We start from the raw sequence: 23,850 nt of genomic DNA on the forward strand, positions 1-23,850 counted from the left end.
ATCCTTACCGGATGTAACGCTTGATTCGGTAGTTCCGGCGCTTCCGGTTGTTTCTGTTTCTTCCGTAACTGTAGTCTCTGTCTCCGAAGAAGACGTACTTGGAGGAGATTCCGTGGATTCGGTCGTGTCTGTAGATTCTGTCGGGTCAGTAGATTCTGTCGGGTCAGTAGATTCTGTCGGGTCAGTAGTTTGCGTTTCCGTCGAATCGGTCGTCACCGTATCAGTGGTGTCTGTTACCTTCGTTTCGGTAGAGTCTGTCGATTCGGATGAGACTGTGTTTTCCGTTGAACCAGTGGCATCAACTGATTCAGTCGTGGCGCCACTGGATCCAGTTTCGCTGGCTCCAGTATCGCTGGATCCAGTCTCGTTGGATTCAGACGTTGATTTTTCCGAACTTCCACTGGTGGTAGATTCGGCAGTTTCGCTGGAGCCTGCAATAAAAGAATCCATTGATTGTAATTTTTTATTCAGTAAAATCTAAAAATCATTAAGAGATATATATAAAACGAGCTAATTTTTTTTTATCAACGATAAAAGGCTTCGATGCATGTAGATGTTATATTACAGCACCGATAATAAACTTTTGCGCGTTGTGATAAGTAAATTTGTAATAAATAAATATATTTGACAGAGACTTACTGCCGGATTCTGCGGTTACAGCTGACGTTGATGCTTGAGTTCCTTCCACTGTACTTTCTTCAGTGATCGCATCTGTAGATGCGCTCGCGCCGGATCCTTCTTCAGGACTTGTGCCGGATCCTTCCTCGACAGTAGTACCGGAACCTTCAAACGTCACATCCGTACCTTCGCTGATATCCGACGATTGGGTGACCTCTGTTCCGAATTCCGTCGTACCGGTTTTGCCTTCTGTCGTTCCGCTCACCGGACTTTCGCTCTCCTCGACAGCGGTGGAATCGGTATCGAAATTGGTGCTGCTGAAGAAGCCAGCATCGAATGTGGTAAAGTCGTCCTCATCGCCGCTACCCTCGCCGCTACCCAGATCGGAAGGCGATATATCGCCCCTCGTCGAATCGCTAAACATGGTATCGTAAATGTCACTTCCGGTAAACGGCGAGCTCAGAGGCGTCGGTTCCGTTTCTTGGATCAGCTTGGCCAATGTCGCTTTCTGCAACACGAAAAGACGCTTCACAATGCTGCGAGTCTTTCGATTTCGCGCCAATCCGTTCTCGGTGAGATGCGAAATCGAAAGGAGAATCGCATTATCGGATCGTTTCGCGCGTAAAGGAGAGTCGATTTGATTCGAGTCCAGGACGACTCTTTGAAAAGGGAGGTGGAACAATAAGAAACGAAGTTACGAAGTAACTCAGTCGCATCTGATATTCGATTAGGTGCGATACGACCCAGTTTCACTTACCCCTTCAGGGAGACCATGTTCAACAGCATCCGTCTCTTCCTCTTCCTCGCATTCTTCTTCATCCGTTAGTTTCTCACCTGGTTCTTCGGTTGATGTCATGCCTAAAAATTTGTATGTCCAGAAAAACATAACAAAGTTATATAAATTTGAAAATATAAAAAAATGTTGTAATATCAACGAATTATACGTGTTCGTTATTGAGTGAGTCTCAATAGCGCGTCAGAAGCTTAATTTTCTGCGCTGGGAGGGAGACGTTATATTCACGGTGGGTGGTTTCGTTGTCCTTTAGAATATAGTAAGTGCTAAGACATTTGAGTTTAATACCGCGAACCTCGTTATTTTCACGCCTGCTGTTCTAAGTATGCTCAATATTTTATGCTCGCGGTATAAATGTATTCTGCATTATAACGAAGTAAATGTCAATATCTATTCTATTTCGTTAATATAAAAATCAGATTTTACACATATAAAATAAAATTAAGTAAATAAATTTGTTTTTGTGTTTGAAAAATTTAAAAATAATAATTATTGAATAACAGTTTCTAAAGTTAGTATATTAATTAAACATTTTTTTCAAGCTCTATTATTATTTCAAGTCCTATTATTTTTCGTCCAAAAATAATGTCTTTTGCACACGTTCTTCTTAAACGTTAAAATACTTTAAGTATGAACACTAAATTGTTAAATTTACCTTCTTCGCAAGGTTGATCGTTGCATTCTTCGGTGGAGAACATGATGGTGTCGGCGTCACACTGGCTCACAGACACCGTTTTGTTATCCTTCATGCAAATCACTTTACGGGTCATGTCGCCGCCGCCACATGGCTTCGAGCACTGCAACACGTTGCGACGTGATTGACGATATCGTTGATTACACTTTGAGAAGATCACGTTAACAAGTCTAACAAACCGATTACAGACGAGTTATATGCAAACTAATTTTAAACTTTATAGAAAGGTTGTTGAGAGCAATCAAGATACAAGAACTTTAAGAAAATCAAGACACGTAAAAGGAGCAATATCAATCAATTCATCATATAAGAAAAGAGATATGTTATATATGCATGTGTGTTAGTTAATCATAATAAAACGAACCTCGCTCCAAGGTCCTGCAAACCATTCACCCTTGCACGGTTCCTTTGCAGTGCAATTCTTGCTGTCTTCGAATTTCTCTTCGGGATCACAGTTATCGTCCGATACTTTTGTCACCACATCATCTTTGAAAGTGCCGCAAAATACTTTACGCGTTTGAACGCCGGAACCGCATTCTGCCGAGCACTGCGAAAATGTTAATAGCAATTATTCGATTAATTAAAATTTGAGATAAATTTGTTAATTTAAAAAATGCAACTAAAATTATTTTCAACTTTTTTAAATTCAAAAATAAAAATATATTTCAAAATATAATGAAGAATATAAAAATATTCTTTCGCATTTACTTTGCTCCATTGTGAGGTAAACCATTGGAAGTCGCACTCTTTGGCTTTCTCGCATTCTCTTTCCAGTTCTGGCTTCTTGTCTGCGTCGCACAAGTCATCTGAGTAAACTGTGCCGTTTTGGGTAGCGCAATGAGCGGTTCTAGTCTCTTTGGTAAGATCGCATTTCTCTGTGCACTATCAAGAAGAGATTCTCAAATTATATATCTGTTCATTCGATAGAAGCAAAATCGATTATTTTATTTAAATGTATTTGGATATTTAGATGTATTTAATTTAGATAGTTTTGAATATTTTTTAATTTTTTATACAAAAAGTTTGTTGATTTTTAACAGAACTCACTCCGCTCCATTCCGAGGTGATCCAATCGAGACCGGCACAAGGTCTCAACTCGCAAGCTTTCTCACGTTCAAGCACTTCCGTTTCACACGCTTCATCTTCCAGCACTTGGATCTTGCCGTCCACTTTTCTGTAGCACGTGACTGCTCTTGTTTGCTTACCGGGCCCGCATATATGATCGCACTAGAAGAAAAAAAAAAATTCTCACATTTTATATTTTACGAGATTGAAAATATAAAATATATAATAAAATACAGGTGCACATTTTTAAGACATTATATATGAAATTAACGCTGCAATACTTTTTAGAGACAGAAATCAATTAGAGTTAAATAGCGCACGTTAATGTGAGAGAAAGGGGCGGCAACTATAATTCAGCGTATCACCGTGGGTGGCAACGCGATAACTCACGGGTTTCCAGGGTCCCTCGTGCCACTGCGGGCAATCCACGTCCTTGTTGCATTCCTGCTTAACGGGCCCCTTCGGTCCCACCTTTTCCAGACACTGGGAATCATCCACCACGCTGGCTATCCCACCCGAGATGACCTGTTCGCATTTAATCTCTCGCGTTTGCTCGCCTCCTTCACCGCAATGTTTCGTGCACGTGGACCACGGACCCTCCACCCACATGGGCGGACAGGGTTCCTCGCTGCAGCCTTGCGTGTCGGATGGTTCCAGTTGCGGATCGCACAGACTCTCATCCACCGGTTGATTGTCGCGTCTTCGCACGCAGGCCACCCGTCTTGATTGATAGCCTTAAAAAATAAATAATTTGTTCCCGTATGACATTTCAGTACCGGAGGAAAATTAATTCTTTATAAATCGTAGACGATCCATCTCTATTCAATTAACTAAAGTTAAAATTAATCAGTAATATCGTGTAATTATTTCATATATAAATATTTCAATACTGTGCCTATATTCAAATTAAAGTAAACGTGACTCACTGACAAACCGCTGAAATATTTTCTTTTTTACCGCCAGTATAAATTAGCGCGTATTACATTCTTTAATTAAATCCACGTTTCTCTCCTAAATATTTGCATGCAACAGGTAGAACACGCGTTGCTCGCTGCGGCGAAAAAATATAATAAACTTGAGAATCTATGGTTTAATCATACTAAAGTGATAATCTTGTAATACCTCCGCCGCAACTGGCGCTGCAACTGGAGAATTGATCGGTTACCCAGGTGTAACTGTCCGGATCTGTGCGCGACGAGAATTTCTTCGGGATGCTGTACTCGTAATGCACACCTACGTTGCGATCTTGGTAGAGCAGCTGCAAAGGGAATAATGCTTTTCGGTTAAGCGTACTCTTTATATGCTTTGAGCGTTTCATTGATAAAAAAAGATCGATCAATATGTATACCGACCACAACATAAATCGGTTCATTCGTCGGTCCCAAGGCCGTGATGGTATCGGGAGCAGCAAATCCTTGAGGATCTCTGGCGTAATGAAAGTTCGTGCCCGAGAAGCGCAAGCTACGAGGAAAGTCTATCCTCCAATTTCCGTTCAGATAGTAGTGTCCCGTTGTGTTTCGTATGGCTGATCGAGACAAGTTTTTAAAATTATTCGAAATAAACGATTATCGATACCAAGCTCAATATAATTTGCATAATTATTTCTTACGTCGATTTATTTATTTTTTCCGTTCAGTTTACTCACCGAGATAATTATTCGATGGCTGGATTTCCTTTATAACGATATTCGTCGCTCCCTTGGGGATGAGCAGAATATCGATATAACCTGAAAGACGCGCGGTAATTCTCTATTATTAGTGCAGAGCCACAATAGAGAGTCATAAACGATTATATTCGGAATAGCGATAAAATTATCGCATCTCTTGAATAAAATAGATATCGATTGCACAGAAATAATCTGGGAAATTACTCGCCAAAGGATGATTACGGACGAAATTTGCTCATGCAATAATTATTAATCAACTCGAAATAACTCACCCACTTGGAGATCATCTGTGTCGAACAAACCGGTAACGGTATTGCAATCTGAGCCATCGCCGCCGCATTCTCTGCATGCGTCTTCCATGGCATCGCTGCCCAGCATCATATCGCATCCGACGTGCTGACGTGCCAAAAAAGATTTATCATGAAATTCTATCGTATCACACTCTATTCGCTTTCTCTTTCATTTCGTTTAACACAAAAGTCCAAAGTCAAAATTACCTCATTAAAATTATTATGTGGAATTACAATCACGACTTCGATCTATGAAATATATCGCACTCACCATGCATTTACCCTTGACGCAAACGTCATTCTTTTCGGATTCGCAAGGAGTACCGTCGACGACGGCAACTTTGTGCCTGTAGAAGAATCGTTCGCCACGCGGCATGCAATTTAGTTCACACTTATTGGGACTTCCGGTGTACGGAATCCAACTGCGGAAAATAAAAAAATTTATGCATAGTTGCATCATTTCAAAGAGTCAATGACACTCGTCTAATGATTCCTCACTGGCTTATTTATCGACACGGAATTTTCTTTTACCTTTTATTATACGATTTTATTTTGTATTCAAAGCGAGCGATGATGTACTGACAAAAACATATATAATTGTGGCGAATAGAAGGGTCATCGTTCTATGTCGGATGTAAATTACGATATTTGTACGATCGTCAATATCATTCTCGTAGCTCGTTCCTTCGGAACCTCTCGAGTCCCTTTCTAACTGCGATTGAAGGAGAAAGAGTACCCATAAATATGATGTCTTCCATTAAAAGACGATTCAAGCGGCCGCGGATTATAGAGCGAAAGGACCATCATTACATAATGTCAAAGGCTACAAAGAATTTCATCACCGTCCCACCATATAGCGCCGTCGTAAATCATAACGTCATGATGCAACGGTAATCTTGTTTCACGGAATTGCGACGGAGTTTCCAGTCGAGTGGGCATTGATAATCATAATGCCGAGATATGATGATACTCACTCGTAATACGTTCCTTCGAAGGGTACATTGTTGAATTCCGCGCATTGCTCCGCTCGGAAATCCGTCGGCTCGCCGGGACACTCCTGAAATAAGCATAATTCTGAATTTTTTATATTATGTACACACGAGATTATCGAGTTCTCTTTAATATAATCTGCAGGTAGCAAACAATAAATTACAAAATTTCAAAATGCGTGCGTGTAGCGATCCTAATTTAATTTCCAAAATGACAAATCGATTTATAGAGAATTTGTCGTTTCTTTTGAAATAGAACATTCAAGCAACAACATTTGAATTTTTTACGATCTTTTGATTTGAATCACATTTTTGTTGCGCTTTTACGTTACAGTGAATATCGTCAACGCAGCGATTTGAGGAATAGAAAAGAATAAAGATTGCATTTTTGCAAGGAATAACAAAATAAAATATCCGACAAAAATAAAATAAAATTGCGTGAAGTATATTATAATTATTTTTCTGAAAATTTAAATTTCTGTAAAATAAAAAAGAAACAGTCACGCGCGCTTTAAAAATTTTAAGTCATTGCAAAAATGAGTCGTGCAAACTTTTTCCGTCACGTTTGACTGCGCTTTTTCGCCCTCGTTTTGCCGACTTCAAACTCAAAATAAATCTCCGTGGTAGAGATGACAAGCTTTCGTTTGAAAGCTACACGCGTCTAAACGTCGTTGAGAAAAATGTCTCGTCATGACGTGAAATGGAACCGCAAGAAGGCGTCGCTCACAGACACAAGGCTCCATGTCAAAGGGTCGGTGTAATGTTCCTATTCCTTCTAACTAGCTTCATTAAGTTAATCTGCCTCATCGACACTAATCTCGTCAGATATCTCGCCTTCTCGAAATTGTACAAATAAAAAGTTGCAGAAATTAAGATTTTATCAGATGTAATAAATTTAATTCAAAAATCTAGTTTCATAATTTTATCTTTTTTACCGTCACGATCTTGACATTTATAAAACGTTCGAATTATTCTTGACTTATACATTTACATCGTACGTAAGCTAGCTAGCTATCTGACTTATTAGCCTCTTGACAAATTGAATGCTATTAGATGACACATCAGATCCAGAAAATTCACTCTCGTTTCGGGTAAACTTTCATGAAATCAACGAGCGCGTGCTACCGTGCTATTTTCGTGAACAGGTTCGCAAAAACGAGATGGTCCACAGATGGGCGCTCCGCGGAGGATAGACCCGCGGGGCAGGTAATGTCGATAAATCGAGTGGAACCCGAGCAAAAACGAAGAAAAGATATCCCGGCGAGACCGGCACCACGCACGAGGATACGGCGTAGGATTTATGGCGGGAGATTTCTTGCGGACGGAATAAAACGCGCTGGGACAAGGGTGGCAAGGCAACACGGTAGTCGGAATAGGTAGGTAGGAAGAGAACGACGAGCCATGTTCGGGAAAAAGCTCCAGGCTCGGGTTCCAGGCGACCCGAAAATGATGTCACAGATGACGAATGTTGCCGATCTCGCAGCCGTAAAATTTATAAGGGATTATTTAGGGGCCGCATTGCGCAGTCGAGCGATTGACCTTAGTGTGTATTTCGAAACCATGTGCGGGATTATTTAAATCTATTGCTCTTAAGAGAGCGTTCTCTCTCTACAGGGAATAGTAGATTATGTCCTGACCCTCCACGGGATCGCATCATCATATCGACAACATTCTTCGCGAAGAATAATTTGTTTTCTTTTTCTTTGCTTTAAAGAGAGAATATGACATTAATAATAAGAGAAAATGTTTATACGTAAAAAGTGACCTACATTGCAATATGCACGTCGAAATCTTTGCCTTTAATTTAACATGGAAGGATAATGGGGCAGTTAATTATCCATCTACTCTAGTGCACAGCTCTGTCTGCAGGCTATTCGTGAGCTCTCGGGAAATCTTCCCATTATTTACGCCGGGATTTAAACGTGATTACTAATAATATTCGCAGATTATATAAGACATTTAATTGTTATTAAACTGATAAATTGTCTCTCTACTGGCTCTGGAAGCTCAGGCGTCATATATCATCATTTCGTTGCGACTATACGATCTCTTTTGAAGAGGATGATTTATCCAGGAGAAGAGACAGTAAGGGCGGAACCGCAAATGGACAAGAAAAAAGTACACGAGAAACAAATTATCGAAATGCTGGCAGGCGAGTGATATCAACGTTCCATTTACCGCATATTTCCGAAGAAAATCAATAACGAATTTTTCATTGTTTTATAAATTGTATATCTCTTATTAAAAATTATTTCAACAAGAATAATTATTTTATAAGAAAATTTGATACACACATAACGTTTTCTTTTCCAATAATTTCTGTAGTTAATATAAATTTTTAATATTTTCTATAGTTTTGTGTTCTTTTAGCATACGACAAAACGTTATATTATGATATATTTTTTTCATTATGTTGATAATATATTCTATGCTAAGGGCATTTAATAAATATATAAATTATTGCATTAATTAATGAAAAATCCCAAACTAAAACAATCATCATTGTTTTAAAAAATTCAATATGTGTCCATTGTATTTGCGTGTAAAATAATACCAGATGTCATACTTTGTGGCAACATTCGGCTCGAATTAAGTACAAAAGGTTCGCTATATTAAATCAACATCACGGCCACCCACGTTTATATTATAGATAAAATCAAATTCTTTGTTGGCATCGTCAGCATTCTTAGAGAGTCACGAGTATTTCAGACTGTGAAAAATTGCTTGCGAATTAAAAGCAGCAGCTTTTTAAATATATATACATAGGATGGACTCTTGATTACAAAAAATTCTTGATTAAGCTTAATTTTTGAAATGTCCGGCCGTTTTTACGTCGCGTCTGCAGAATTTCTCCCTCTGGTTAATATTTCTACTTTCCAAGTTTACACGTCACTCTAAGCCGCAAATTTACTTTAATTTATTTTCTTTCACGCATTTCATTTTACGTATATATATACACACGGGTGAACAATTTCGAGTGACCTATATCGTAAAACAAGATGCAACTACTTGCCGTTCCAGGAAATAGAGGCCAATGGCAGTCACTACACATATAGCGGTATATCTTGCTATTCGTTTCAGTTAGCACTCGGCTCTAACGAAGTTAATGCCTCGCAAGTCAATGTTATGCATAATGGGCTTCCGTTCATAAATCTCCTGCGGTCCATCAGAGAACCGCTGATGCACCACGTGCTTGGATGCAGCTTCATTGTCTGCTGATCGTAATAGTGTATTGAAATCAGTCGCGTTAATATTCGTTTCCGTCATCGTTGTGTCATTGTCGAATAATTACAGCTGTCTTTTTGCGGCAGAGTTAAAGTGATTGATACAACAAAGATGAAAGATGATGCGACAAGATGTTATGAAGAAACATCAATTAAATCCTAAATTGTATAAACAATTAAAAAATTATTTAACTTTTACATTAAAAAAATTATAATAAGTACTTACCAAAAAATAATGTATATGTATAAACGTTAATTTAATATTTCAAGACACTTTAAATAATTTTCATATAACATTCATATTTCATCAAATTTTGAAACGACAATTTATCAGATGTAAATATGATGAGATAAATTCTTGTCATGTCAGTTTCAGAGAATTTACGCAACATTTTCTTAGATTTCTCCCAGAATTACATAACAATAGCGCGCATTACATAACAATTGTATCTCTCGATGGATATCCCATGAATAATTTTTGTCGAAATAATTTTTCTCTCTCTCTCGTTTTCTGCGCGCGATTAAATGGTCTGACGGGTTGACGGCAAAAAATTCGCAAAGGAAAGGCGGAACGCCATCAGATTCTCTAATTGCGGTTAATTAATCATAATTTTCCTATATTTCTCTGCAAGAGCGAAAACATCGCCGAAATGTCATCGTAAATTTTCTAAAATCTGCGAATTTTGTGATATCGCATTTTTGTTGTCTTTTATGCGTTTAATTTTTAAATTAAAAATATTAATTATTTATTGTTAAGATTATAACATATAATAATCACCTTGATTATTATAAAAAAACCTTTAATTTTTACTTTCAAAATAAAAGGTTATTATTTTCTGGTAAATTGTGAGAAAATTCTGATAATCGACAAAACGCTTTTTCGTCAACAAAAGATGAAATTGATCACCGTTTGCGCAAACAAATCGTTCGAACAAATTCAATTGAAAAATTGATCTAATAATAATGCTTTTTTACAGACACATTCGAATAATTGCTCATAAACAATTTTGAATTAGAGATGCTTGTATTCTCAACATTTATATACGCTGTCTAATTGTTGACACATAAAGAACTGTTTTGAATTGTACGTATTGTTTTAAAAACGAGACAGATCAGCAAAGTCATTTTACGCTAAAGGAATTGCGGTTTCGCCGTAAATGTTTCAAAGTGTGTCTCTAAATTCGTTAGTTGCATTACTCGTCATGGCGCGAAGTAAAAGCACAATCTACGTAGCGATAAAGAGTAAACGTTTGCTTAATGGTCCGCTATCGTTACCGTATAACGCACCTCTCCACTCCCCGAGCTTTTACCGAACAAGTCACGAGCACTCACGGTATCAACTTGGCTGCCGAGAGGAAAACCTGCTAAAGTGCAGATATTGTGCAGGTCGAGTTTATAGGGTCACTGGGCTATATAGTGAGTCACTGCAAAATCCCGCCGTTATATTCGGTTGAAATAGAGCTTTTAAATACCTACAATGTTTCCCGTCCAATTATTATTCCCGAGAGAGAGAGAGAGAGAGAGAGAGAGAGAGAGAGAGAAGAGAGAGAGAAAGAGGAAGCACGAACAAACGCGGAAAAGACAGAGAAAAATTCTGCGGGTTACATTCGCGAATCCGCTTTCTGTGTTCCTTCTTATCCTCAGTACGTATACTCGTTATACGCGCGGATCCGCTTATATGTATGACCGACAAAGAGGAAAATGGTAACGCGACTTGCACGAGCGCGAGAGTGTCCTATAATTCTACGAAAGCGCATAAACGAGTCTTTGACAAACGGCCGATCCCGATTTAGGCGAAAGTTCAGAGGAACCCATCTCTCTGTCGTGTGCTAGCACGACGATGAAGCGAACGCACGTTTTAAAAATACATACATACGTAAATCTCGCTTCCTTTAGTGAGTTCTCATTATTTTTTTCCTTCTTTTTTTTTAAAACTGAGTTGTCAAATTTTGATAAACTTTTCTGACGGCGATAACGTGCGTGTCAAACGTTTTTTTTTTTCAAAAAACGCGTAGATTCCCTTTGAAAATGCGAACAAGAGGGGGATTAAAAGTTTATAGTATAGTGGTAGTAAAAGATCGTTCCTTAAGTCTGACTCTACTAAATCCTCGCCGAAGATACTCGAGGGTGTGCTCGGTTTGTACGTCGTGAAAGTTAAAAGCAGGAGAAGCCCATCTGAGAGTCGTAAAAACGCGAGACGATATACATGCGTTCGTCTCCCATTTGGGAGGACAGACTTTTAAAGCGATAAATGGCCCAACAATGCAAAGTGATTTGTTGAACATCGCCGAAATGTCAGCAGTCTGCCGATATAGATATAAAAATGTGTGGTGTCTATATTACATATAAATGGCAAGGAAGCATTTTCATTTCCGTCGTAAATATATACAGAGAATAAATAAGTATCCTTTTCTTCTGTACAATTTAACGATGATTAATAATATTAAATTTTGTAGCAAAAAAATATGGTTAAGTATTTTATTAATAATATATATATTATTTAACAATTAAATTTGTTTTCAATTTTTTATATAATAGTTTGACTCAAGTTTGAATAATTGCACGTTTAAACTTCAGAGATCCACGACATTACGATTGGCTAGGAAGAAAGGATCGGATTGATTTACGACATAAATCAAATCATTAAAAATTGACGTGCCATATTCGTCGAGCTATATCTCAAAAATTAGTGGCAGGCGTTCCGTCGTGGAGATATGACATAACTGAATGAATCAATCATTCGTCGAGTTCAACGAGTGAGGGAATCGCAATTTTCCGGATCGAGACAGACGGATCTCGTCTCGTATTTTAACGACTCACTTTCTTCGATATATAGTCGACGCGCGTAAGAATCGTGGGCGGGCGCGAAAGAAGGAAAGGAGAAAAGACAACAAGATTGCAGACTTCGATTCTCCCTCATTGATTTCAGTTTGCTCGCAGACGCGAATAATTGAACCGCGCGTCACGCGTCCGTGGCCCGAGGTCTCCTTGATAGACTGTCAAGCCGCTCGATCTATTAAAGCACATCGCATAAATCACTCTCTGTTACACGGCAATTAATCAAGTTCCAGATTGTACGCGACTCACGTAGCCCGCGGCATTCCCACGACGGAGTCTTTTTGCGATCTCCGGCCGATATTATCACGTCGCGGGAGACGACGTGATCGCCCGCATCCGCATCCGCATCTGCGGATGCGGACAATCATTGAGACGATTTCAGGTTGTTAGGGTGAGGAGGATTAAGAGCTTTTGTTTCGCGTACTCACCTGAATGTTGCACGAGAAGAATCTCCTGGAGGCACCGGTACACCTGTCATGACCGCTGTCACTGTAACATCACACAGAATAGAAATGTCATTTTCTCTCATGGCAAACAACAAATAAATTATTGCTATATTATACGAATTTGTTCTTTATTTATTATTTTATTTCGAGAAATAATATTGTAAAAATAAAGACTCTCTCTCTTTCTCTTTATTTGCAATTACACTTTTACTTAATAATTGATTAAACTTGATGACAAGTTTATCTCCTAATCTCCTTATACATATAATAGCGTTCGAATATAATCGCTTAATATTCGCAACTATCGTATAGCTGTTAGAACCGATATCATTACTAGAATAAAGGACAGGCACAATCGAATGCATTTGACATGCAACTAGAGTACTGTACCCGGAGGATGAAATTCATGCGCAACGTCTGACAAAAGGGACGATATACCGATACTATATATAACCATTTCTCATTATAATTTCCTCTACCTCGAATTTTGATTGTGCGTTTATTACCGTTTTTTTTTCAAATTCGTGCGATTAAAAGTGAACCTTGACAATAAATTATTTACTAGATCCATGTAAAACTGGCTTCAATGTATTTTCTTTTGCGACGAATAGTTAAAACGCGCGGGTAGATTCTTTTCAATATCAGTTAAGAGATGTGTGAATTGTAAAATCTATATAAGAAAACATGGAAAACGAATCAATGAGGGCTAATAAAATTCTACGTGAGTGTGAAAAATTTGCTGAGAACAAGATTAAAATTACCCCTTCAATAAATTACACCGCAGAATCCTGGTAAGTGCTGCTTACTTATTTCGCACGACGGTCCGACGTTTAAAAATTCATCCCTCTAAGGTAAGCACCCTTCTCCTACTTGATAAAATTTTTAGGGAGAGAGGGAGAGAGAGAGAGCGAGAGAAAAATTCGGAGATTTACGTACTTACGTCTTAGAGCGTTACACGTAATGTTTTATTAACGAATTTATATGATCACACGTGTTACATTTCTTACAAGATTACGAATCCACGTGTGAGAGAGCGCTTCTTCCAAATTAAATCTTTTTTTCTAACTCGAAGTAAGATATTCGAAGAAGACGGTATATAAATTATACGTCTTCTCCAACGATTTCTCCGTGATTAAGCGCGATTTCTAATCAATTATAGATACGAAGATCACATCGTGTGTCACGATTTCGCGAAAATGATGCGTTTTCCTTGCTGATGAAATCGCGGCGGTCGATATATGTTATATACGTTTCGTTGATCCCTGACGAGATTTATTCGATGAGATGCGCGCATTACGTTTACGATTATCTCGCTTTCTAAGATCCGCGCCGTATCATTAATGCTGTACCCGGCCCAGTCGCACAATGTCGATCATTGATGTCGGTCACTCATTCTCCCGATCCTCTCTTCTCGCTCTCCGTAACCGCGGCGCGTTAAAACCCCCAACTTTAATTGCGTCTTCGCGATGGGAAATCGTGAGAATTTCTCGGAGATAGCGTGACGCCGGGAGACGTGTAAGTGCCTACGATTAATCTTCCCTTAGTTTCGAGAGATAAGAGGGATTTACGGCGGATTCGTTACGTTGCTGGGCGCGCGCTGGGAGAAAAGTTTCGTTGATTTATCCCAAATTTAGTCGCGGCCGACGTACGTTGCGCTCGCTTGCGAGGACAAAATTTGCTCCACGCTTTTTCGCGTATTTCGCGCATACGTTCTTTTCATAATCGTAATTTTTTTCGCCGAAAATGGTTCTTAAAAATAAAATTTCGAAGGAATGTTTATTTAAATAATATTTAGCACGTTTATTGAAACACTTTGTTGCATTTTTTCGTGCAAATATTTTTTTGATAAAAATATTGAAATATTTAGTATTGAATAAAATGCAACATTTATTATTGCCTCGATAAGTGGTTTTCTGAAACACGCTAGGTACATCTGGGGTATCCGGTGTAGATTGAGACTTGATTAAATTCTTTGCAAGCTTGTGTCCGCTTTTAATCCAATCTCAATTCAATTGAGCATACCATTGTAGCGAGGAGTTCCAAGGATAGCAAGAAACTCAACGAGATAGAATGACTTCTTTCTAAGGCGAATTCAACGAAGAAGAAACTTTAAAAGCGGAGGGTATATTTCCGCACATCATTTATGAATTCGCGTAATTACTTAGTGTGGTGGTATACGGACAACGATTCTTTCTATACATCTACGCAAATATACGTGTAGTCTGAGAATTATAAAAGAATATTTACATTTATTCGTAATTTCTCAGCGGCGTAATGAAATAATACGCGGAAAATTCCTCTCGCGTCGAAAAATATGAAAGGAATCTTTCAAAAAATTAGCAACCTCTCTCATGAGAGATTCAACGTTGTCGTTTCCATTTTCTCCGGTGAATTCCACGAGAGAGATATTGAGACGTTTTTCCTATCACATTGACGTGCCGAGAAGTCCATCCCAGTGTCTCGTTCGATATTCCTCTCAAAATATCGCGACGGGGTGTTTTAAACGTTAGCTAGGATAAGGCGGTAAGAGCACAATGAAGTATGGTAACTCACTCTATGTCAAGACACTGTCTCGTCTGATGGGCGACTCCGCCGCCGCAGGAGCGCGAACAGGAGCTTGGCGTCGACCATGGTCCCCAGTTACCTCTCTCGGGCTCGTCCGTGTCCGGCACAAAGTTGCCGGGCAGATAACTGCCGCCGTGTTGCCGACGATGCCTCCCGTGTCTTAATTTTATATGATGCTGCAACACAAAGAAAGACGGGGGGAGAGATAAATTTATTACACTCTCGTTGCATCCGCGCCGCTCCGAAGAGAGCCCGGAGGTATCTCGGGGTCGTGGCTGGGGTCGCGAAAAAGATCCCGACCTGCCGTGAGAACGTGGACATGCGAGGAGAAACATTTCGCGCTAAGTGCCCCCTCGTTCACCTGCGGAGACGTACAGGTGAGCTTCAAGCGTGGGTAACAATAGCGCGCCGCATGGGGTTTACTTTAATCTTAATCCCTCAAGCTGAGAACGACTCACGTACGTGTATCGCGTAAAAAAGACGATTTATTTATTTGAAAAAAGCATCTTCCTTAATCCGATATTTTTATCCACAGATAGCCGCTTCATTTTTCTCTCGTATGATTGTTCATCATTTTTTCTTTTTAATTAATCTTTATTATTATTATAATAATATTTGAGTTCTTGATTATGAAAAACGAAACACATTTTTGAAATTAATATTTGTAGAATCTTATTCATCAATTTTTTTCTTTAGACTAGTCGTTATTAAAAAAAAAAGATATCAATAATTTTGTTGAGTAATGTGTGCAACCTGTATGGAATTTTGTTTACACGCGCGACAAGTCGAGGAAACCATGGACGATTTTTACGATGTCATCGTTGTCATGGTATATTAGCATCAAATTGTCTCTCTTGACAGGAAGGCCACAAAAATTCTCTTAATAAGCGCAGCCAGGAATATACAAGACGCGATAATAAACTGTATTCACCATTACTCATGTGTGTTAATATTATAATATGTTATAATCAAAATTAGTTATAAATCACGACAAATAAAGATGTGCTTGGAATATAAACCGTCGCGCTTTAAAATCAATTTTTTTGGACGAAGTTTACGGTCACAAACGTACGGGGGACTTTTGCTCCAGAAGAAGTAAGTGGCCATATAACATTTCAATGGCCAGATCCTTTTGGCGAGTGTCCAAAGCAGTTTGCATTCGCCGGTTGTAAAGCGCACATGCGCGATTTCCAATAAAATTATCAGCTACCCCGCAACGCATTCGAGCACCCGCTTGTCAGAGTTACGATTTCTCGTTTAACGACTCTTTCGCTAAATGATCGTTTCTCGATCGAACGCGCTCTCTCGAACACAATCGCCGCAAGCGTGTCTTGTATTCGGTTATTGGTCTCTGATGGCCGATTCGTAAAATTTATGGGTATACACGTAGAATTGTTTTCTCAAGGAATTTTAAAATTTCAGATTATTATACATAAATCAAGATACCTTTTAAATAATTATTATAGAGAGCACGCATTTCTTTTTAAATAAATTTGCAAAAAAAATTGATTACATTTATGGCCTCTTATTCATTAATTTAGAAATTTTCTTTTGGAGGGGAAGAAACGATGTATTTGTGTACAGGAGGTATAATAACAGTTATTTCTATAATTAAAGAGAGCGATGATTTTTAAACTGATATACAACAAGCGTTTACGCTGTCTTTACCCTGGAGTTTGCGATTATTTGCGTGAATTATTTGCCATAAAGCCATTTCATTTCGAAATACAGGCAGTAAAGAGTCGAAATCGTTTTATACTTTATCCCGCGGGTTAAAGAGTACTTTGTATTTGAATAATTAATGACAAAAGAACGAACAAAGAGCCGGGTAAAATATAATTACGCGCCATTTAATGAAAGACAGATTTATTGCGCATTCCTGGCAATTATACTCTGTGTACAATTTATCCGGCTAAGTAGTTACATGACGCAGTGAATCATAGCGACCGCAGCTATTTGTGGCAATTACAGTGAACCTTCGTGCTTTTTAAATACCTGCCAAAAAAATTATGCATACAAATTTAGTCGTGGCAATAAAGATTTATTAGCGCCATTTTTTTTGCTAATTTCCACTACTGCCTAGTATTTATATTGAATTTTATTAAATACAATTTTTAAATTCTAAAGTTGACATCTAAATTGTAATGCTGATTACTGCAAACATCACTGCACATCAAAGCAAAATTAGCGTTAAGTATATACATAAATAAGTGTACTTCATGAGAAAGAGAGAGAAGCTTATTACCACTCGAACATCGGATCTCAAAGAAAATTACGCAGATTTAATCTGTTCTCTTCTTCAACTCAGACATTGGTGAAATATTTTCCTCGATTAAATCTATACATATATACATATTTACATGCGCTATGTATTTTCTAAAGAGATACATTATTTATAGCATAAATAATTTTTTTCTTTATTTTAACTTTTTAATTATTTCATTAGCTTTTTAATTTAACATTATGACGTAAGAATAATTGATAACAATTTTTATTCCTTTTTATCGCAGAAATGATGTAGCATTAAGAATTTACATTGCAATTCTCAACATTTTTACTATTGCAAAACTTTCTTACTTTGATCGTTTGATTTATTCTTAACTTTACCATGTTTTTTGATTATATATAGTATAAAAAAACAGATCTTTAATTTATATATACGTATATCAAAAATGTATGCGCATAATATATTTTAAATTTCAAATAATCTTCATGAAACTTGTGTGTCACTTGCATCACCCTACTCACAGAAGGATTATGCAATTTAGATGCATCCTTCATACAGTCATTTATAGTCCCGGTTATGACAGCTGCAGTGGATATTTTTACTAAGCGTGGGAGATTGTCGCGCACAGATGGGCGCGTCATTTCCGCGTAGTAAAAGTATGTTCGAGCGCACAGGGAGGTGACTTTCTTCTTTGCGGCTTCTCCAACGAGCATCTGCAACTTATCGTGGCCGCCGAGTTTGCACGTACGAGAAAATGTGAGTATATATAAGCGCAAGAAAGCGCACGAGTTGGTGCGCAGCTCCATTCGATTAAAAAGTTGTCTTGTCTGATAATTTTAACGAAGAATCAAATAATACAGAATATTATCCTAAAATCGTTTTCTTATATAGGTATTGCAACGTAAATAAATCATTATAATTTAATGTTATAAAATTGAAATAATTTATGATGGGCGTAAATTTAGATTTTCGAAAAATGTTTTAAATAATTTTTATGCTACTTCAGATTTTATGATATTTAAACAAAAATTTGTATCGCTATATAGGGACATTCTCTTCCTGAATTTCACCAAACATCTGTAGCTTGGCATATTATAGTATTGTCAGACCACCAAGATGTATGTACCGCAACATGGGAATATATAACGTTAATAAAGCGGCGTGTTAGCGGTATATGTATGACTATAAAACGGATGCGCGACACTGCAAGATGAATTTGTAAGACGCGTGTGCATAAGGAGAAATTTAAGTACATACATAAATCAAATTTAAATCCGCAAAATATATCATACGATACATGGAGTAATCAATCATTGAAATGTCAAATCTTTTAAGTTTGTTTTTTTTTTAATCTTAATCTTACAGAAATTATGAGCTTGATATTTACACAATACTACATACAATCAATTTAATTGCTTTCATTTTTGATCAATTTTTTCGAAAACTGTCACCATAATTATACTGCAGAAATGTTTGGAATATGTATACAATATTACCGAAAATATTTATATATTAATATTCGCATTATTTATTAGCCTCAAATAAATCGCAGAAATAAATCGAGAGGATTGTACAATAATAACAAACGCGGACGTGATCAATTTAGCATAGTCACTTAGGCGTCTTAACACGTTCGAAGACGATAGATCGTCTTAAGAATTATCGTTTAAACAGAATTGTCGGAAAACGTAAGTTTATTATGATTCTCACCCTAATAAGCGATTATCTCGAAAGCGCGCGATTAAAACGTAAACTTAAGTGCTATATTTAAGTGCTGACTAATGACGTATACTGATTCGAGAGCTAAAGCGGAGCAGCTGCCGGAACAGCTCGAGCATTTACATCATCTCTTGTGAGAGCGATGATTATTTTTTAGCCCGACGATGGAGTATGACGTGTCCTATAATTACGTCAACTATCGGGATGCGTTTCTATTAATTATCAAAAGTGATCACGCGATCGAAGAACTTGCCGTTGATTGTTAATTACGTCCGATAATTGCATTGCGCATAATCGCGTGTCTCATTACGGCGAGGACATTCGAATTGTTTTTTTTTGCTCTTGGGGTTTTTCTGTACGGTTAATTGTACCGTGGTATTACCTTGCTATTATAAGATCTACCCTGTAATTAGGATTTTACGGGATTTACATTTTTAAACAGTCGCGCTTATTATTTAAAAAATATGAAATAGAGTACAATATTATTCAATTTAAGACTTATTAATTATTCAAATTAACACGAAACTCTTCACTTAATAATTATGCATAAAATATAATCGCGCTAAAATATGTATTCTATTCTTTTATTGTATTAAAATTTTATGTATTTTACTTTCAAAAATGTAGAATCCATTCGAGTAATTTCTCTTTAAGAAAATTATATTAGTGTAAATTTTCTGATTATCGTTAAGATTAATGATAGAAAAACTAGATTTGTCTAAACTTCTATGATTATATCGTCAATTCGTTAAAATCAAACCAACGTATATTGCAATTTTCGCAAAATGTGGCATTGGCAGAACAATAGTGCAATCCATTTATTATCGATCTCGCTATTTGATTAGCCATGGCAGTGGTTCATTCACCATTGCTGCCTCTGACTGCCACGGCGAGATATGAAACGTAACCTGTTAACAATGAAACGTAATCCAATATCGTCGAGGACAATGATCCGCGAAGAGGGTTCCTGCATCCGATCGGGTGACCCTGGCAAGCTGGTTTCTTGAGCTGATTGTGAGATTAACAAAATTTCGGTGACATTATGGCAAACCTCCGGTTTTTGTGCAAGTGTTCCTTTGCAGCATAAACGAGATTATGTGATGTCATATTCGATATTTTGTATCATCTAAAAACTAGTCTTTTTTTCTTTTATTATATTAATTAAGATTAATCAAGAGAGAAAAACTAAATTAAAATAAAACAAACTTTAATTTTAACATTAAAGTATAAGAAAGTCATGTAATTTCAAATTTTACAATTTGTATAAAAAACAGTAAAATTATATCTTAAAGTGGAGTATCAATTTCCACTCTATGGTAGATAAAAACAAGAGCGCAATCAGCAACTATATACATATATACGATGGTCTTTGCGACGGAAGCTTCGATTATGGATTAAATTCGCGTGCAGTTCTCGTAGATATTCTATATACGTACACTAAATGCAATTTCATTTGGTGTGCTCAAGTTCTAATGTCTAATATCCGCGGTAACAGTAGATAACCACGAACGCTTTTTATCACAGTTGCCTCTGCAATAGGATGATAGCTTTCTCTAGCAAGAAGGCGATCATTAATCACCGTGAATTTCGACGCTCTCCGTTATCAGAAATAAGAAACAAAAAGTATAATTTGATACAGTTCTGCTTATGTATTTTTCGATAATATATTGATTAATAAAGATAATTATTTTGGATTCATTTGATTCGATGCGGTTTTGCTTGTGCAATCCTCGATGTGAAATATATATTGACTATTATATATGTAATGTATCAACTATTTTATAAATTTATCTTTTCTTCTCTAATAAGAATAGCATCGTGTTTCAAAAATCGTAAAATCCGTAAGATACATAAATATATAGTTAGCTGCACTAATTGCAACATGTTAACGCTGAAAGAAATAAAACAGGTAGCAAGAGAAAATTAAATTATCTCGAATTAATTGAATTTGGTATTTAATTTTGTCTCTATACACACACACACACACTCGCTACTAATTTCTAGATACGCGTTAACTGCGTGGTTCAATTTTAGACTAACGCGCGATATAAATCCTCACAATAATTGGATGTTGTCTTGGCCAGTGCGCTCCATGTCGACCACGATCTCAGAAAGTTACCGCCGATGCAAGCCGCCGGTCGTACATGAAACGTGGAATTTGACGGTCGTAGAATGTTCCGTGAGATTGCGTGGCGAAGAGTTAATTAAATGGTTCGGGGAAATGGGTCTCTCTCTTTCTCTCGCTTTCGCTCATTCTCCCTCCTCCTCTTTTCGAACGCAAAGGGTCAGCCGATGAACCGTGAACACTCGGGCACAACACGCCTCCTTCTTAATAATTGTCATATATATCGTCGCCGTCTGACCTCGCGTCAGACGCAAAACGGCGATGGGTTCACGTAATGGCAATTTCGTCTGCAAGATCGCTGATAGTCGATTCGCTGGCGTAACCAGAACGAAGGATCTGTACATATATGCCGTCATATCATGTCATTTCTCCGGCCAATTGTTGCGAATTCCGCGACAGAACATGACGCATCGATTGCGTACAAGGATCAGTTACGATGCGATGATATCGCGGATATTTCTTTGCTTACTGCAACCTTACGCAATCTTACGCAACTATTTGCATACGTCTGACATATGATAATATCGCGAGATATTGATGCATATACGCGTTTGCATGATTTGCAGCTTTTGTTACTTCTAACGCAAACAATCGCGGCGCAAATCGATGATGATCGATGAATCATGTAGCTCGATGGATGATGCGTTCTCCAAGTTTCATTATATATTATATTATATTTTTAGCGAGCATGTGTTTAATTGTAAGTATAGAAAAACGCATCTGTTCAGGATCGTGGTTCAGTAATAAGATTGTGTTGCGGTATTATGTGGAAGTATATACTTATTAATTTTTTTGCTTTCCTCTTGACGTAAACTAATGTCGATAAGAGTTTTATTTAGTTAGGATTATTTAATATTTTTTCTCCACACGTCTGAAAAGGCGAACGTATTTAAATAATATAACTTTTTTAAATCAAACATTTTACTAATTAGAGATATAATTGGATACGACAATCAAACTATCAATTGAACAAAATCTGATAAATCTGCTTTGAAAACATCGTATAAGTTGTTGTAAGAAAGATTAAAACTTGAACAAAAAGCTAAAATATTTGTACTAAACGCGAGAATGCACGTAATGCTTTCAGAAAAACGAAAAAAGAACATAAAGGCATGTTTGCAATTTATCGCATTTAGTGAGTAATTATATTGTTGAAAACTATGCTTTTATATAGAGACATCAAAGCAATAACTATTTTACATTCATTTACGATGGAAAATATAATGAGAACTGATCGCGATAAATGCGCGTTGTAACGAAGTTATCATTTTCGTCGTACGTTTTCTTAAAACATCGTGTAAATGCCATAAGCAAAGCTGTCCTCATCTTCAAAGGTACATATTGCATAATCGCGTTCTTGCTAACCACGACGACTCTTGTATCCTTCTGCTTTGTATGTTTTACGTCATTTTATCATCAGGATATTTTATTTTTTATTTTTCGTTTACATAAATGTGAAACCGAAGTTTGTTTTTCGATAAGTGTTATTTCAAATTTTATAAAAAGTATTTTATAATTATTTAACAGAGCCAATTCAACATGTGAAACTTATAGGAATTGAATATAAAAATTCTTTTTGATAAAATATTATTTTCTCAATTTACATCAATGATATCTCTCTTTAAACGTTCGTGAAATTATAATTATTCGATCAATTTTAATAAAAGAAGGAGCTGTATATGAATGCTGTATCAGAAAGAAATTAATGCAAAAAAGAAATTCATTATCAACAAATTACATACGATGGAATTAATTGCCATCGAATCAAGACAAGGTTCACTTGAGCGCGTTTCACGACATACCATTGTAACGTCCGTCCACCGAGATTGGCGGATACGTTTTCAAGATTCCTCCGCGTCTGTAACGACCACTTAACTTAGATTAGCCACGCAGTCTGGTCGGGAGTGCGCTGATGATGGTAAAAAGCCACCATGAGTCAGTAGTGTTTTTCCCTTTTCCCTTCGTGCCGCAACTAATAATCTCATTGCCGATCCTCGCGAATATCTCGGCAGCGCCACTCAAGCTCGTATATATATATATAGTATACGCGGCAAATTTATAAATGTAATTTGGCTCTGTCAGAGCGGAATGTCGAAGAACCTGCGGCAGATACGGCGAAGAGCAGTTTTCGCAATTGCAGCCTCTCGACAATGCAACCCATTTACTCGACGTCTCGTTCATTTAACCCACTTTTATATCTCGCGACGTCGCTTTAATATGAAAGGAGATGCTGCTAATTCGCAACGTGCTTAAAAATGCCGCGTCGTCAAGATCTCGATGTTCTTTCAAATATAAATAGTTAATAAATTGCAATTACATTTTTAAAAATTAAAATAAATTTTTTTTAATTTAATTACATTACTTATATTAATTCGAGATTATAAAAACGTCGTCGAGAAAAAGAATTCGCCTTGCACGAGAGACAAGGTGTTTACTTCTGGCGCGAGGTAAAACTGGTATAAAAAGCTCAAGGTTCACCGCCGATGAACACACTGGTGTATAACAAGAGATCCTCGAGTTACTTCTCTCGCATAAGTTACTTCCCGTATAAGTCGGACGCCGTGGGTCGTGGGTGCAGGTAAAACACAACG

At 37.3% G+C, this 23,850-nt stretch overlaps 1 protein-coding gene across 5 annotated transcripts in view; it reads right to left on the minus strand.

Annotated features, from left to right (window-relative positions):
* Ppn (proteoglycan-like sulfated glycoprotein papilin) overlaps window positions 1-23,850 on the minus strand; it is a 103,130-nt gene that overhangs the window by 17,110 nt on the left and 62,170 nt on the right. For all 5 annotated transcript variants that reach the window (XM_029318554.2, XM_029318553.2, XM_029318558.2 and 2 more), the window contains exons 3-18: window positions 15,177-15,364; window positions 12,606-12,666; window positions 6,101-6,183; window positions 5,398-5,548; window positions 5,109-5,232; window positions 4,816-4,896; window positions 4,523-4,695; window positions 4,293-4,428; window positions 3,561-3,904; window positions 3,153-3,332; window positions 2,814-2,987; window positions 2,470-2,652; window positions 2,067-2,208; window positions 1,376-1,476; window positions 640-1,126; window positions 9-431 (exon numbers count right to left, since the gene is read on the minus strand). In XM_029318554.2, coding sequence (XP_029174387.2) covers window positions 9-431; window positions 640-1,126; window positions 1,376-1,476; window positions 2,067-2,208; window positions 2,470-2,652; window positions 2,814-2,987; window positions 3,153-3,332; window positions 3,561-3,904; window positions 4,293-4,428; window positions 4,523-4,695; window positions 4,816-4,896; window positions 5,109-5,232; window positions 5,398-5,548; window positions 6,101-6,183; window positions 12,606-12,666; window positions 15,177-15,364 — 3,031 coding nt within the window. The remainder of the gene's footprint in view (window positions 1-8; window positions 432-639; window positions 1,127-1,375; window positions 1,477-2,066; window positions 2,209-2,469; window positions 2,653-2,813; window positions 2,988-3,152; window positions 3,333-3,560; window positions 3,905-4,292; window positions 4,429-4,522; window positions 4,696-4,815; window positions 4,897-5,108; window positions 5,233-5,397; window positions 5,549-6,100; window positions 6,184-12,605; window positions 12,667-15,176; window positions 15,365-23,850) is intronic.

The sequence above is a fragment of the Nylanderia fulva genome, unplaced genomic scaffold (assembly GCF_048542155.1).
Source record: "Nylanderia fulva isolate GAGA-0341 unplaced genomic scaffold, ASM4854215v1 Scaffold2, whole genome shotgun sequence".
Taxonomy (NCBI): domain Eukaryota; kingdom Metazoa; phylum Arthropoda; class Insecta; order Hymenoptera; family Formicidae; genus Nylanderia; species Nylanderia fulva.